Consider the following 14206-nt stretch of genomic DNA (forward strand, 5'->3'; position numbering starts at 1 on the left):
ATGATATTTCTCAATTGCTATCCCTAGAAGCAATTTGCTGCTTGGGCTGTTAGTAAACTGGCCTGTAGGCTGAGTTCCAAACCCTGAAAAGACCTTGGCATGGTCGAGCTCAAATATCGAAATTGACATTTTCCATCCAGCCTTTTGCTCTGCTCGGATCCTTCTTTGTCCCAGCCACGGATACAACGATGATACGTGAGGAATCCATCGTTGTACACTACCTTTATTTTCTCTTGGCACTGGTTCTGTGACCACACCCCAATCCTTGTTCGGCTTGGGGCCATCCTGCGCCGACTTGTCCCCCTTTCTTAGCAACAGCTCCGCCTTGTCCATTTTGTGTGCTGTGTCATACTTGACAACCAGATCTGCGGCATTCTCCATCAGCAGCTCTCGTGGATACCACTCATCGTACCCTCATAGTCCGGAATGCAGAAATATCTCGCCACTGTGCCTGTATAACATTACCTAATTACGGAACAGACCTGTAGCTTGGAGATATTGCGTATTCGTTATGATCACTCCGTCCTTTAAACCGAATTCAGATGTTTTCTGTCGCGGCAGAGAACTGGCGTAACGGTGCTATCAAAATTTCGACACCACCATCAATTTACCTATCCCGCTTCAAAATCTGAGAAATCATCGTACGAGAAACATATTTCCAAAGGTGAAGCTCCGTGATGTTTCTCTACGTTTAATGTTTGGTCACTTCAACTGCCAATTCCGTAGTACACAGCTCTCCTCAAACGCCTGTTTACTACTTGTAGCCCGCATGTCGTCCCTCGGTAACCTTCCTCCAACCACGGCATAGCCCACCCGTTGATGGTACTCCTCGTCGAGCCTTTCTAGTATCAGGCACTGCGCCTTCCAGTTCGGTTCCGAAAGCCATCTTCCCTCTGACGGATCTCTATATCCAGGGTGCCCACGAGCCGATATGATGACTATATCGAAATCCCCACAGGCAACTTTCTTCCAGAAGACTTCAACGGGTAGTCTCCGAACCGAACAGTCGATGAAGAATTCGGAGGTGAGCACGCCGAAATCCATCCTGGCTGGCGATTCTCGACCTCCCGCCGTCAGCGTCGAGTTGTCCCCGTTAAGACTGAATAGCTCAGGAGGCACGGCATACGCCTTCAGGGACAGTACGTCAGCCGCTTCCAGTGACTCAGGCTCCTCGACCATGCGATGAGCTGAAGGGGCATCGTCAGAATTATTCGTGTGCTTTCGAGATGAAGAAGCAAGGGGAACATCTTCGATCACTGGTTCGAATTGACCCCGGGTATAACTATACGGGATCTGGAAAGAGGACTTGGTTGTGTACTGGTGATTAAGGGCGGCGTATCCAGCCCAAGACCAGGAGGGGAAGCACTTCCGCCGGCGCACTTCGACGAGGTCAAAGTGGAATAGTAAGCAATCTGCCCACATCTGTAGTTCTTGGGATCGGTGCCGACTCCCTTTCGACTGCGGCACTATTGTCGGTAGGCCATGAACAAATGCAAGGCTCGAGCGGTCACTAGGAGATGCTTTCCATAGACCCTTCTCCCACTGCACTTTGAGATACTCCAGACCAGCGATGCAGGCAAGGACAGCATCTGTGTCAAACCGCAGGTTCCTCGCCCAGTACTTTCTCACCATGGTAGCATAGTTCATCCAAAAGCTACCGTTGATCCTGTGGCGACCCATGCTGTAATCTGGGACGGGCGCAGTGTCGAAGCGGAATGTCCCGTTCGGGATGATCTGCCCTTTCATGACCTCTTTATCCCACGTCCCGGGGTTGCCTTCGGCATGAAGCCCCCCTCTGCACTGAAACACGTATTGGTCTTCACCAACGAACAGTAACCGGCGAGAAAGGTATGCTTCCTGAAACGTCCACCCGCGACAGTTCCACCGGGAGTATTCCACTGCCGCCGAGGTGTTTTTTCGATATGATTGGACTATACAATCATCCAGCAAGAACGATGAGGTTGTCCGCCTTGGGTGACGCGCCACACCCGGAAGCCCATGGGAGGCATCCTCTCCGCAAGCTGCTACTATGGTCAACTCAGCTCCGTCATAGATTCGACCCATGGATTTGATTTGTTCATGTTTTACTGCCACATTGTCTTGATCAATGCAAAACTGATCCACCCAAAGGTATCGATAACCGAGGGCCTGTGTTAACTCAATGGCATCATGGATAGTGCGGGGTAGTACCAAGGGAAGATGCCCTTCGTCTGCCCGGTGTATCGGTACCTGCCCCCAGACATAGCTCAGTGCAACATATTTCTCATCTGTGAAGAGATTAGTTTGTATGGCACGGTTCCAGCAGTCGACAAGCAGCAATGGCATCGGCTGTTGTGACAACAGGTTCTTATGACACGAAGCGTGGCTCCTGCTGCAGCGCCTCAAGCACTCCTTGATTTCGTCATATGCCATCAACGTCTTCTTCGGCATCGAAGTCGCCGCGTAACTGAGCCGTTGCTCAGCCATCTGAACGATGGGGAAGCCACTCGCCCGGATCTGGTGGTCAATCTCGGTTCCGTAAAAGACCTCTTTCTTGACCGTGAACAGCTCCGGCACAATCGCCAGGCCAGCCACAACAGTATGCCGAGGCCCGCCATTAAACCCTTCCGCATGGAGACGCGATTCGACGGCGTGAAGCGGGTGAATATATAAACAGTCCTCTTTGGAAGATTGATGGACGGAAACCCGCGAGTCGAAAAGCATGATGCAGAGTGGGCATTCGTTGGTTGGTCTGGCCCGATACTTCGACCCCATTCTGGCAACACAGGTCGGCCAGCCCCCGGGGAATTTCCTATCGAGGACCGCTTGCTCGGCAAGCCATTGCATGGGACGTCGGAGATTCAGCTTCGAGCAGTCGTTGCATAGTGACACTTTGCAGTGCTGTTGTGTCACGCGATTCGGGTTCAGGTCTGCAGTAACATGCGCAGCCCCGGAGGCCATGTTTGGGCCAACGTCCGAGTCCATGCCTCCATCAATTTGAGTATCCCCCGAGTCCGAGACGGAGTCTGAGCCTAAGCGTGGGTCAATCTCCATCTGGTGTGGGTGGAAGTGATGTTCTTTGTTACTGAGGACTTTGAGGCTATTACGTAACTCTCGAGAGACACTGATATTCACGTTCCAGCTGACTATTTGAATATCAAATTGTACGAAAATGGCAAAATAAAAATAAGCGTGCAGGAATTATTTGTGCAGTTTTCTGAACAACTATCGAGGGCAAAAAGATGAAATGAGTGACGGCTGTGGGGTTCGAACCCACGCTCGTTTCCGAAATGGTGATTAAACTTTACGTCTTAAAACCATCGCCTTAGACCTGCATGGATATTAGTCTGCTTATCGATAAGATAGTGAAAATGGGCTACATACCACTCGGCCAAACCGTCTCTGATGTGCTTGGGAACAGCTTAATCGTGTTTATCTCGTCGAGAAGGAGACGAGAAAACAACTCGGTTTATTTCTAAGGAATCATTTCGATTTTTCAAAAATGATCGAAGATTATGATCAATATTAAATATATAAAAAATCATCTTATCGATACGAGAGCTCCTGGGATCTGTCAGATAAGTGATTACGTGCCTGTCGCCGACCTGTGTTGTGTTATGAAGGTATCGTAGCTTCATCACGACCCCAAGTCAGAATCGCCGGCCTCCGACCGACAACCTCGGACAAAGGCCTCGACCGCCGCCGCCGTTTCATCCCTCCGTTCCAAGTGCACCCAGTGCCCCGAGTCCACCGTCACCACCTTCAGCCCTGGCGCCCACGCCCGCTGCATCTGGACGTGCATCTCCCGCGACGACGCCGGCTCCTCCGGCACGACGAGCAGCGCCGGCATCGCGAGCCGCGCGCCCTCGAACCCCGCCTCGTCGCCCACCGACAGGTTCCGGTCCAGCACCTTGTAGTACTGCGCGGGGCCCAAGTATCCGCCCTCCCGACCGAACGTCGCTAGGTGTCGGCGCTGCAGCTCGGGAGGGTACCAGCCGCCTACCTTCTGGGTGCGGCCCTCCTCGACGAAGCGCTTGAAGCCTTGTAGCGGGTGGAAGTTAACTTTCCATGTCGTTTCCGGGTCGTCGGCGAACAGGAGGTCCATGACCGATTGCGCGTGCTGCTCCATCATTCGCTGCGAGGCCGCGTCGCGCGCGATGTAGGATATGTAGCCCAGCATCTCCGTGCCGGTCGCCGCTTTCGTCATCGCGTTGATGGCGTCCAGGTCGAACGCCGTGCCGGGGCTTGACGGGCCGATGCCGAGGAATGCGACCGCCCGGAGGCGATCGGGGTAGTAGATTGCGAGGCGCGAGAGAATGTTGGCGCCCCAATCGTGGCCCACTCCCACGACCTGCCGGACCCCGATGTGGTCGAGAAGCTCGGCGAGGTCCTGGCTCAAGGGCTTGAGTCGATATTCGTTCGTCTCCGAGGGGCTGCTGCTGCCTCCGTAGCCGAGCATGTCTGGGACTACCAAGCCGTATCCCTTGGACTGGAAATGCCGGATTTGGAAGATCCAATCATCGATATGCGATGGCCACCCATGTAGAAGGAGGAGCGTCGGTTTGTCCCCTACACCCTCAATGTGCACGAAGGAGTATGTATGCCCTCTAGAGACAGTAAAGTCACGGCGAGGTAAGTCGAAGTCCATCGTGAATAATGATTGAATCCTGTTGGTCGGGTCGGCTCGAATGTATCCCGATTTCTGTCTGTAATAAGATGATCACCAAGGTAGGAGTTATCCAAATGTTTTCGCCTGAATAGAAGCAATGATAGCCCTACGCTGTGATAGAATCTTGACTGCGCTCTTCTATCAATGACTTAGTATGCGACGAGTTCGAATGTCGCTGAGTTTATGGGGTGTAAGCCATGATGCTTCTGCACGTTACCTATTCTCAGTGAAAGTCTCCGAGAACTCACCGGGTGAGACCTCATGCCAGCGGATATTCCCAGGTAGGGAAACATTAACCTCTAGTCACGCATATTGCATAAAATACCCAGATCATTCGTTTTGTAGAGGTGTTTTCCCGTATTCTTCATGACTTTACACCAACTTCAGTTATGGTATACTTCACTGTAGATAATCTTACTGTAGGAATGTACACTCCGAGTCCATGCAATGAACAAAGGGATGGACTCCCGGAGCACCCTCCCTTCAATCACTGAAGCCAAATAGAAGTACTTGCGTAGCTTGAAGATCTGGTTACTTCCGAAATCTAGGGCGAGATCTTGCCGAGCACAGTCCAATGCTAATGAAAGCAGCAAGGCATCCGCAGTCATGCGCGAGGTACCCAGGAAGATAGGTAGCCAAGCCCGTGAGCTCTGCTGCCGCAGACCAAGTACTTCTTCACCCACGCTGGAACCACAGGTCACGCGGGGATCCTCCTCTCGGGATGCCACAGACCGCCTGACCTCAGTCCCGGGCGAAGCCGAAGCCGCAGTGGCGTCTTCAGCCCGGGCGCCAGCGCCGGGTGTCCCTTTGTTGCGGACCGAGCCTTTGTCGTAAACGGACAGGCGCGGGATCCGGCGCGGACCGCATAACCATTCATTGTTCCGCCCGATGGAGAAGGTCTGTCAGTGACCTGCGACGACCTGACCGAATACATATATGCGCGGCGCGAGAGCAGCTTCAGACCAGCGCCGACTTGCCTAACTAAGATCAACGCCGGGGGACGACGGCCTGGCGTCGTCGACGGACCGGCGTTCCTCGAGTGTGCACTTCAACAGGACCGAGGTTACAGTTACTAGTACAGCCGTGGACGCGTACGGAGCCTGGGTCACGGGCGCATGCCTACACGGCGGTGGCGGTACGACGCACGCCTGAAATGGAAGAACCTGACTACCTACCTACCACCAGCCAGCCCTCACAGCGTGTAGCGCCATCGCCGTTCCGGATAATGGGTAGGTGCGTACGCGAGGTGACTGAGTTCCTCCCCCGATGCGAACCGGCGCGTGATCCAAGACCTTTCTCGCACGGAACTCAAAGAGTCTCGAGAGATTAACTCGAGCGCCGGTGTCAATCAACATGTGCTACGGCAGTGGCTTCGCTGTAAGTGGCAGCAGGTTCATCGATAGGTAGGGTGGGGGACACCAGCAATTGAATGCAGCCTGCCTAGAGAGGAAAGGAGTGGGAGAGAGAGGGTAGGCTCATAATCCGTAATAACTGCTTGTTCTCCCAACGGTGGTCAAGTGGTCAAGCATGTGGTTCACATCCCCATGGTGCTTTCTTAGGTACTCCTAAGTCTTACCACCCTACTCGAAAGGCAGGTGTGTTCAACTGCTTCGGCCACCAATTGTTTTTTTCTTTTTACCTATCTAATCTTTTCTATCCCGGGAAGCCAGGCGGTTGGTTAACTACCTAGCCAGACGAGTTCGCCATCTGTAGAAATATGCGGAGTGATTAGGAGGTTGACTCTGATCGGCCACAATTGAACGGCGATGAGATGAATACTGCATACGGCACGTCACATGGACTCGAATAAATCGAAGAGAATGCCCGGACCTCTTGGCCCTCATCGCCAATCTGCTTCATGACAGCTGTTGGAGGGGCAATTACTGGCAAGCCTGATTCGTGTTCACAACAGTCACTAGAGTTCGTTACCTCAACACGTCAATGAATATGCATGACTAGTGGCATAACAGAACCCCAGACAGGCATTATTAAACAAGAACGTAGGAGTTGAACTTTTATACATGTATGTATTCACAGAAATCGCTGTCTAGGCCCAGACGTCCAGACCCGGAGTTTACGCAACCTCTCTAGACCTTCTTCTCTCTTCTCTCCCACTCTCAATGGAATATAACTGCAAAAAGAAAGGGGTATGCATCAGACGCCGTAGAAATGCACTCAACAAAGCTAGATACTCGCTTTTTTTCATGTCCTGCCATCCAATCCCTTGCCTGGCCCCTTGTTCCCTTTCATCATAATTATAAGTTGAATACAGACAAGAATAGCATGACAATTACTACTGGCTGATGCGGAGCCTGGGCCTCACACATCTTTGCCTGGCCCGACTCTGCCAGCAACTTTGCTGCTTAAGTCGGAATAAGGTGGCGGAGCCTCATTAACGCTCACATGTCTGATATGGCGAGCCCGCAGCTGGTCGATGTCCTAAGGTCGATTGAAGCCTTGCCTCGCCTACGTGTTGTGTTAGTAAATGTGAACTGTCTTCTGCATGGACGTGTATCTTACCTTCATCTGCTCAATTCTGGCTTTGAGCTGACTCGTGACTTCGGCTGCGCGTTTCCAGCTTTCGACACCGTTACCGTTGCCGTTACCACCGGCTCCAGCGCCCGCCGGGTTCGCACTAGCAGGCGGTCCCCTGGAGCTGCTCCTGGGATGATCATCCATAGGCGTGCTCCTGAAACCTTGCGCTGGGCTCGCGCTCCGGAAGCCTCGCGCGGGACTGGCGCGGCCACTCGAGCCGCTCCCCACCCGCAACTCGGGGCTCATCATCTTGCTTCGGGCACGCTGATGTGGAGCGTCGCCGTTTTCCTTGTCTTCGGACTGGTTGCTGGCGAAGCTCATCCGGTTCGATTGGCCGCCTGCATGGTTGAGACCGTCATGGTAGTTATCTGCCTCATCGTTGGTCGGGCTACCGAGTGCTGGGCTGCCGTTGCCACCTCTCGACTGGAGCGCCTCAGCCTTACTGAGGGCACGCTTGAGCCGTTCGAGTTCTCGTCGTAGTCGCTCGTTGGTCTGCTCGGCAGCCTCGGCGTCGCTTCTGGCTCGCACAAGTTGCGTCTCCTTGGCCTTGATGCTCAGAACATCTCTTGTGTGATCTTCGATGAGTTGGGCATTCTGATTCTTGAGCTCCTGGATTTCCGAGTTCATCTTGGACCTCTCGTGACGCATATCATCTGCCTGCTTGAGTAGACGGTAGTTGGCTGCGCGGATCTCCTCTAGTTCGGCGCGTTCCATAGCGGTGAGTCCACTTGAAGGCTCGGGCGAAACGGGGGCCGGAGCTGCCGCAGCTGGGGCAGCAGGCTTTGCCAATGAGCGTCCTGCGAGGCCACCCCGACCGACACCCACGCGAGGGCGGGGGCGGGGGAGAAGCAGGCAGAACTTCCTCTTCCTCCTCCTCTTCGTAGTATTCCTCTGGCGGTGGTGGGGCAGCGACCCTTCGCGGCGAGGCCATGCCAGATGGAGCGCCAATGCGCTTTTGAGGACCTTTGAGTCCTGATATGCCAGATGGCTTTGGCACGCCAAGTTTACCGGCTGCTGGGGCAGCTTTCGGCGTCGGCTGCGCAGCAAGCGGCGCTGCGGCAGGAGCGGGCTTCTTGACACCAGCTGTTCCCTTCTTGACCATCTTCTTTGCCCCGGCAGGCGGAGCGCGAGCGGCAGGCGCAGCGGGTTTGGGCTTGGGCTTCTCCTTGGCTTTGACTTCGGCCGTCTCAAAGTACTCCTTGATCTTGGTCTTGCGAATATCGTCCAGGCCCTCGAGATGCGGGTTCATAGCGCGTTCGCCGACAATCTTCATTATAGTTCCCAAGATCTCGGCACCGCCAGATCGCAAACCCTCACTTCCCTCCGCCAGCAGCTTCTTTGCTGATTCCACCAAGGCTGTAATCTCTTGTTTGCTCGGGACATCGCGCGTGGTACGGAGACACCGCACGAGGAACTTCAAAGTACCCTCCTTGACCTGGGGGTTCTTGTGGACGAGGAATGCCTGAATATCCTCGAAACACTCCGAGAAACTCGTTGCCAAGAAAACCTGGTCGAGTGCAGCTCCGAGGGCGTCCGCTACGGCTGCCTTCTTCTCCTTCAACCTTTCCATGATGGGTGCCTGGACAATGGATCGGTACTTGGCGTATGCTTTGCGTAAACCTTTGGCAAGCGCTTCGATACACTGTGCCGCTTGAACCACGACGGCAATGTTGGCGTCCTTCATGGACTTGGCTAAGCCGCGGTTGATCTCGTCATAGTGGCCATCCTTGATGCGTGGTACGTTGATGATGGCAAAAAGAGCCTCGAGGGCCTCTTTGCGTTCCTTCCATTTCGATGAGGCCAGGTTGTCATGGAAATTCGCTGGCATTTTTGAAAGCACGTCCTGCGGCTCGGCTAGATCGAAGGCATCCACTTCCGCAGGTTCATCCGCCCCATCCTCTTCACCGTACTCGTCATCGCCTCCAGCGCCGGGCGGTGGTGCCCGAGCCAGTGCTTCTTGTTGGGATCGCAGAAGCCGCTCTTGTTTTGCGGGGCCCTCCGCCTTGATCTTCTCGAATTGGGCCTCGAGATCAGTTTGCTGGGTGGACTTGAGATCGCCCCAGAACATGGGTTTCATCGCCTCTCGGAGCCATCGGTAGAACTCGACGGCGAGATTGGTAGCTTCGGCTCGCACATTCTTGTCTGCATGGCCGAAGGCCTTGGGCAGGACCTTCAGCACCGGTTTAGGATCTACCACCTTGCAGCCATAGTTGTGATATATAGTGGTGAGAGCGTTCAGGGCAGCGGCAATGACTTTAGGTTGTTTGGCTGATACTGCAGGTAGGATATCTTCTATGACAGGCGCCGATACATCCATCTCGATAAGTAGCAGCAAAGCTTCCATAGATGATGCTTTTGTGGCAGGCCTTGTAGAAACAAGACCCTTTTCGCAAATGGGCGTGACTGTGTGGCCCCTGGACCGTACGCAGTTCTCTTTGCCGCCGAATTTGAGGAAGGCGCAGTACGCGGCGGTACCGTCTGTCTGGGCGGCCACGTTGGAGTCCGCTACTGCACCCTTCCAGAGACTGGGATCTTGGTTGAAGGGTCTGAACGCCGGGTCGTGCTCGTCGGGGGTGATCTCGAAGGCCTTGGTGGCCTCTTCATAGGCCTCCTTTCGGACCTTCCATACCTTATGGACCCATCGGTCCGTCAGCGGCAGAGAGCTGTAATCTGGCTCTCCCTCCGCCATCTCGTTAGGTGGGGTATCGGGAAATCGTACGGGTGGTCGTCGTCTAAGTGATCCTGGAGTTGTAGCACCGCGTCTGTTGGGCGAGGGGGTGGGAGGAGGAGAGTGTGGTTCCTGCTGTTTCTTGTTGCTCTTGAATAAGGAGGCGAAGTCCCTGGACGACTTGGTGCTGTGGGCTTTGTGTGTGGACTTAGAAGAAGGCGAAGATACGGAGTCTGCTACTTTGTGTATCAGCTTATGCAATGACGATCCCCTAAAATGATCAAAAGGCATTTTGGTATCAAGGCAGGACGGCAGCAGGATGCTCAAGCATAGCGAAAGCCATAGGCAGCTTTGCTTCTCTGCGAGCGACGTGGAGTGGGATACCGCAACATCAAGATTTCAGAGGCAGAGAAGGGGCATGTGATGGTTGGAAACACTCGCATCCGGGTCTGGGACGACATCAAGAGACCGGATGCAAGCAAACGAGGCTGGAGACAGGAGGTTGGTGCAGCGGTGGAAGCAGCAGTCGCGACAGCAGCAGCATCGGCAGGCGCGACTTGCGAGCTGAGCTGGGCGATGTGGTGCTTTCCTTTTACGGGTCTTTCTTCCACCGCCTTTCCACTGGGTGTTTCTTCTGGGCGTGCGTCGTTCCCCGCCTCAGGAGGCTGGATGGGCATAAGGAAAGCAAGCGAGAGACATACCGTATTGTTCTTTATGTATAAACCCGAAAAGCTCGAGACCTGGTTGTCGGGAAGACTTTTTGGGTGCGTCGCAAAATCCAGCTTGTTCTTGTTCGGGTTGGGTTGCGCGGCAGCAGAGGTGGTTGCGCTCTTATGAAGAAATTCTAGGTTATCAAAATGCGCGCCGGTCGTCAGAGCTTGAGCTCGGGGGGAGGGGGGGGTTCTGGTATTAGTTGGGGGCTCTAGCGAAGGCCGAGTCGGAAAAAAGCTGTGTGCTTGGGCAGGAGAAGCATCAGCAAGGCGCAAAAGGTGGTGAAGTTTAGGATGATGTACTCTGGACTTATTTGTTTGGCGGCCAGCCAGATCAAGAACTTGCAACGACAAAGCAATAGTGTCACGGTCAATTGTGGGATGGCAGTTTCTTAGCACCAGGGGTCGCAACGGCAACGGGCTTCAAGGCAAATCACCCCTACCATTGGGCAGCGGCAGGCGGTCGTGCTCAGTGGAGCCCCTGTCATTGTTTTAATCAATTGCTGCTCGATTTGGCGGGGTTGACAAGTCCGCCAGCGCTCCTCTCCAAAGCACCAAGCAGCCAAGGGGGCTGTTTGCCAGATTAAGCACCCCCTGTAGGTGACGATGCTACCACAAACATTTGGCCAAGTAGGACATAAACATTTTCTAGTAGTACATGTATGTCTCGTCTACAACTGATGCCGTCCTTCTCTAGGCCAGTAATTACACTCGAAGCATGTTTTCCAACCCTGTGAAAATATTTCTTTGACCAGCATGCTTACTGGATACGCTTGCATGCTGCACCTAAATTTTGGACAAAGCAGATCTTGCCTTTCTGAAATGTCCGTCGTCCCTTTTGGTGGTTGACGAAGAGCAAGCTCGGGCAAAGTCAGCGGGTGGATACCCCCTAAGCGTAGCCTGGCAGCCCAATATGGACAGTCGGCTGGCCTGTGTTGACGCAACGTTCCGACCTGGGCAAAAGACATCAACATCCACCCCTCCCTCATTGCCCATTGCCACAGGAACCAGAACAAACCTATAACACGTGTATGCTTCCCCTGGGATACGGCCTGCAACCGCTGTCGCTTGGTTACATTGATACTGATATATTTTTGTTACCAACTGATCAATATGATTCTTTGATATATAACTTTGGCTCAGACATCAGTGACAGATTCCCAGCGTGACGTGACGGCTCTTGTTGTGGCGCAGAAACCCAACTTGGCAGCAAGTTGTAACCCGGATTCGCCCGTCCTTTGTCCGCAATCGCTTTTGGAGTCTCCCTAGCACCCGCACAATCCAAATCAGCCAGACATTTCCTCTTGCATCGAACAGCATGATTATAATACATAGATTTTGGTTGCTATAAAAACCGTACTGTTTATGAGGTCTTGCGCTGATTTGTCTGCATCCCACGGGCCTGGTCGATCTGTGCCAATCCCGTTTAAGGGCAAGCCTGGGAGTTCCATTGCCAGAAGCAGAAGGCCGACACCTGCATATTTTACAGAAAAGGCAGCCAATTCCAACCCGGAGTCTAAACCGTCAACTTTCAGGCCATCTGCCACTGCATGTGTCGGACACGCGGAGCAGCATCCACACGGCTCAGTCAGCTGCCACATATCATCTGGATCACGGGAGTCTCGCTGTAGAGTTGTTGAGGCTGATGCGAGCATAGAAGAGTAGAGTCCCAACTGCAAACAACTCTTAACTAATAGCTCAACCTAGACGATACTTTTGGTATTATGATATCCACGTGACAAGAGGTCTTGTAGAAGAAAACAGCCAGATCAGTGTTGCCAGGTCGCAAAAGGGCACATCCATACTAAGTAGCCCCTTGATCTCCTTGCCAGCATGACCAAAACATTGGCCGCGTAAAAAAGCAGGTTATGTAGCCGGAGTTTCGAGCTACTAATCTGTAGCCCCGTCTCTCGATAGAAAACACCGATGGCAGTCTCGCATTTCGTCCTTGATGGGCGTCTGGCAATGCCAAGATAGTGTTGCAACAAACAGTATTGATCTCGGTGCCTGCATCTTTGCTATTAAACCTACATTAAGCATATTCATCTATGCTTTTACACTCGTAAACAAGAGTGTCCCACGGTGACTCCGGATCGCAGGATCTGAAGGTGGACGAAAGGTCCAGACCTTGTATGCTCCCATACGACCATGAAGAAATGCAGGATGACTTAGAATAGGCGCCATATGCGGACTTTTGTTACATATATGTACTTGCTCCGTGTTGGCTTTACTTACATAAGCTGACAAGACAATCGTGGGTTGTATTCAAGAGTTGATACCTGGCCAAGCAAAAACTACACCTCACTTCTAGCCATACCAAAGGGCGCAGAAGGTGCGCGCACATTGTCCATTTACAACATCTTCTCTTCCACCCATAAATAGAACTAGCAGTACAGCTAAGGTAAGCCGGTTTTATTGCTCCTTCTAGATGGCCTCCGCGTGAGCACTCCTATACCATGTTGGGGCCTGACTAAGTGCCATTCCCCAGAGTGGAGACCCCAGGTCTCCTGTCTCGGCCTGCGTGCTTCCTACGATATGTGTCATACGCACTCGCTAATGTTATCTACACCTGATGTATAGCCAGATTACGATACCCTGGACCAGTTGAGGACTGCCTCGATCCAACAAACCTCTGGAAGCTGGTACATTCCTCTGTTCCGTCTGAAAAAAAATAATAACTCGACAATCCCAACGTGGTCTCAAATCCCCCAGTCTTATACAAGATGTCGGGAGAAATTCCTGTGGGTGTCAGTGTCGACACTCATGCGGCTGAGCAACCTCAGCGGCAGACACTCGACGGCAGATTTGCAAAGCTGGAGCCGCTTCAGACATCCCACGCCCAAGACCTGTACAAGTACCTGTGCGGCGGATCGAAAACCACAAACTTCACCTACCTAGGCCTCGGCCCCTTTGACAACGAAGACAAGTTCGCCCAGCACATCGCCAACATCGCCCCCTCGCAAGACCCGTTCTACTTTGCCGTCATCACGAAGCAGGCCCTCGGCGGCGGCGAGGAGGAAGTGCCGGTCGGCTCCGCCGTGGGCTACATCTCCCTGCTCAACATCGACCGGGCCCACCGCACCGTCGAGATCGGCTGGGTCACCTTCTCGCCCCGGCTGCAGCGCACGACGGTCGCGACCGAGGTGTTCTACCTGCTCATGGAGTACTGCATGGACGGACTTGGCAACCGGCGGCTCGAGTGGAAGTGCGACGCGCTCAATGCGCCGAGCCGGCGGGCCGCCGAGCGCCTCGGGTTCGCGTACGAGGGCACCTTTCGCAAGCACCGCATCGTGCGGGGCCGCAACCGCGACACGGCCTGGTTCTCCATCGTGGACGACGAGTGGAGCGCGCGGAAGCGGGCGTTGCTGGCCTGGCTCGCGCCGGAGAACTTTGAGGAGGGGAGGCAGGTACGGAGCTTGGACGCAATTCGGAAAGGGATGGAGCAGTAAAGGAGTGAGGGAGTGAGTGGGCTTGAGGGAACCGCATGGTAGATGAACCGCATGGTAGATACAGTTCTTGTAAGGCACGTGCCTAACCAAGCTCTCATGGTCTCCCCATAGAGACGGGCTTAATACACACACAGTCAGCAGCTTGTATCAGATGTTGCTCCTGACCCCCACCTCCAGCCTGTGTTATCCAGCCAGC

The 14206-nt window shown here is 53.7% G+C and overlaps 4 protein-coding genes across 4 annotated transcripts; 1 reads left to right on the top strand and 3 right to left on the bottom strand.

Annotated features, from left to right (window-relative positions):
- Positions 1-702: 702 nt before the first annotated feature.
- Positions 703-2964, bottom strand: PG997_000246 (HET-domain-containing protein; the record flags this gene model as incomplete). The annotated part of the gene is made up of 1 exon (XM_066804561.1): positions 703-2964. One exon carries the CDS (start codon positions 2962-2964, stop codon positions 703-705), a length of 2262 nt encoding a protein of 753 aa, XP_066674334.1.
- Positions 2965-3616: 652 nt separating this feature from the next.
- Positions 3617-4627, bottom strand: PG997_000247 (uncharacterized protein; the record flags this gene model as incomplete). The annotated part of the gene is made up of 1 exon (XM_066804562.1): positions 3617-4627. One exon carries the CDS (start codon positions 4625-4627, stop codon positions 3617-3619), a length of 1011 nt encoding a protein of 336 aa, XP_066674335.1.
- A 2460-nt stretch (positions 4628-7087) lies between these two features.
- PG997_000248 (spindle pole body component alp14) lies at positions 7088-10142 on the bottom strand (the record flags this gene model as incomplete). The annotated part of the gene is made up of 3 exons (XM_066804563.1): positions 7088-7114; positions 7169-7950; positions 8009-10142. 3 exons carry the CDS (start codon positions 10140-10142, stop codon positions 7088-7090), a joined length of 2943 nt encoding a protein of 980 aa, XP_066674336.1.
- Positions 10143-13284: 3142 nt separating this feature from the next.
- Positions 13285-14010, top strand: PG997_000249 (GNAT family acetyltransferase; the record flags this gene model as incomplete). The annotated part of the gene is made up of 1 exon (XM_066804564.1): positions 13285-14010. One exon carries the CDS (start codon positions 13285-13287, stop codon positions 14008-14010), a length of 726 nt encoding a protein of 241 aa, XP_066674337.1.
- Positions 14011-14206: the final 196 nt, after the last annotated feature.

This window comes from Apiospora hydei (assembly GCF_038363865.1).
Source record: "Apiospora hydei strain CBS 114990 chromosome Unknown utg000002l_segment0_segment0, whole genome shotgun sequence".
NCBI classification, from domain to species: Eukaryota; Fungi; Ascomycota; class Sordariomycetes; order Amphisphaeriales; family Apiosporaceae; genus Apiospora; species Apiospora hydei.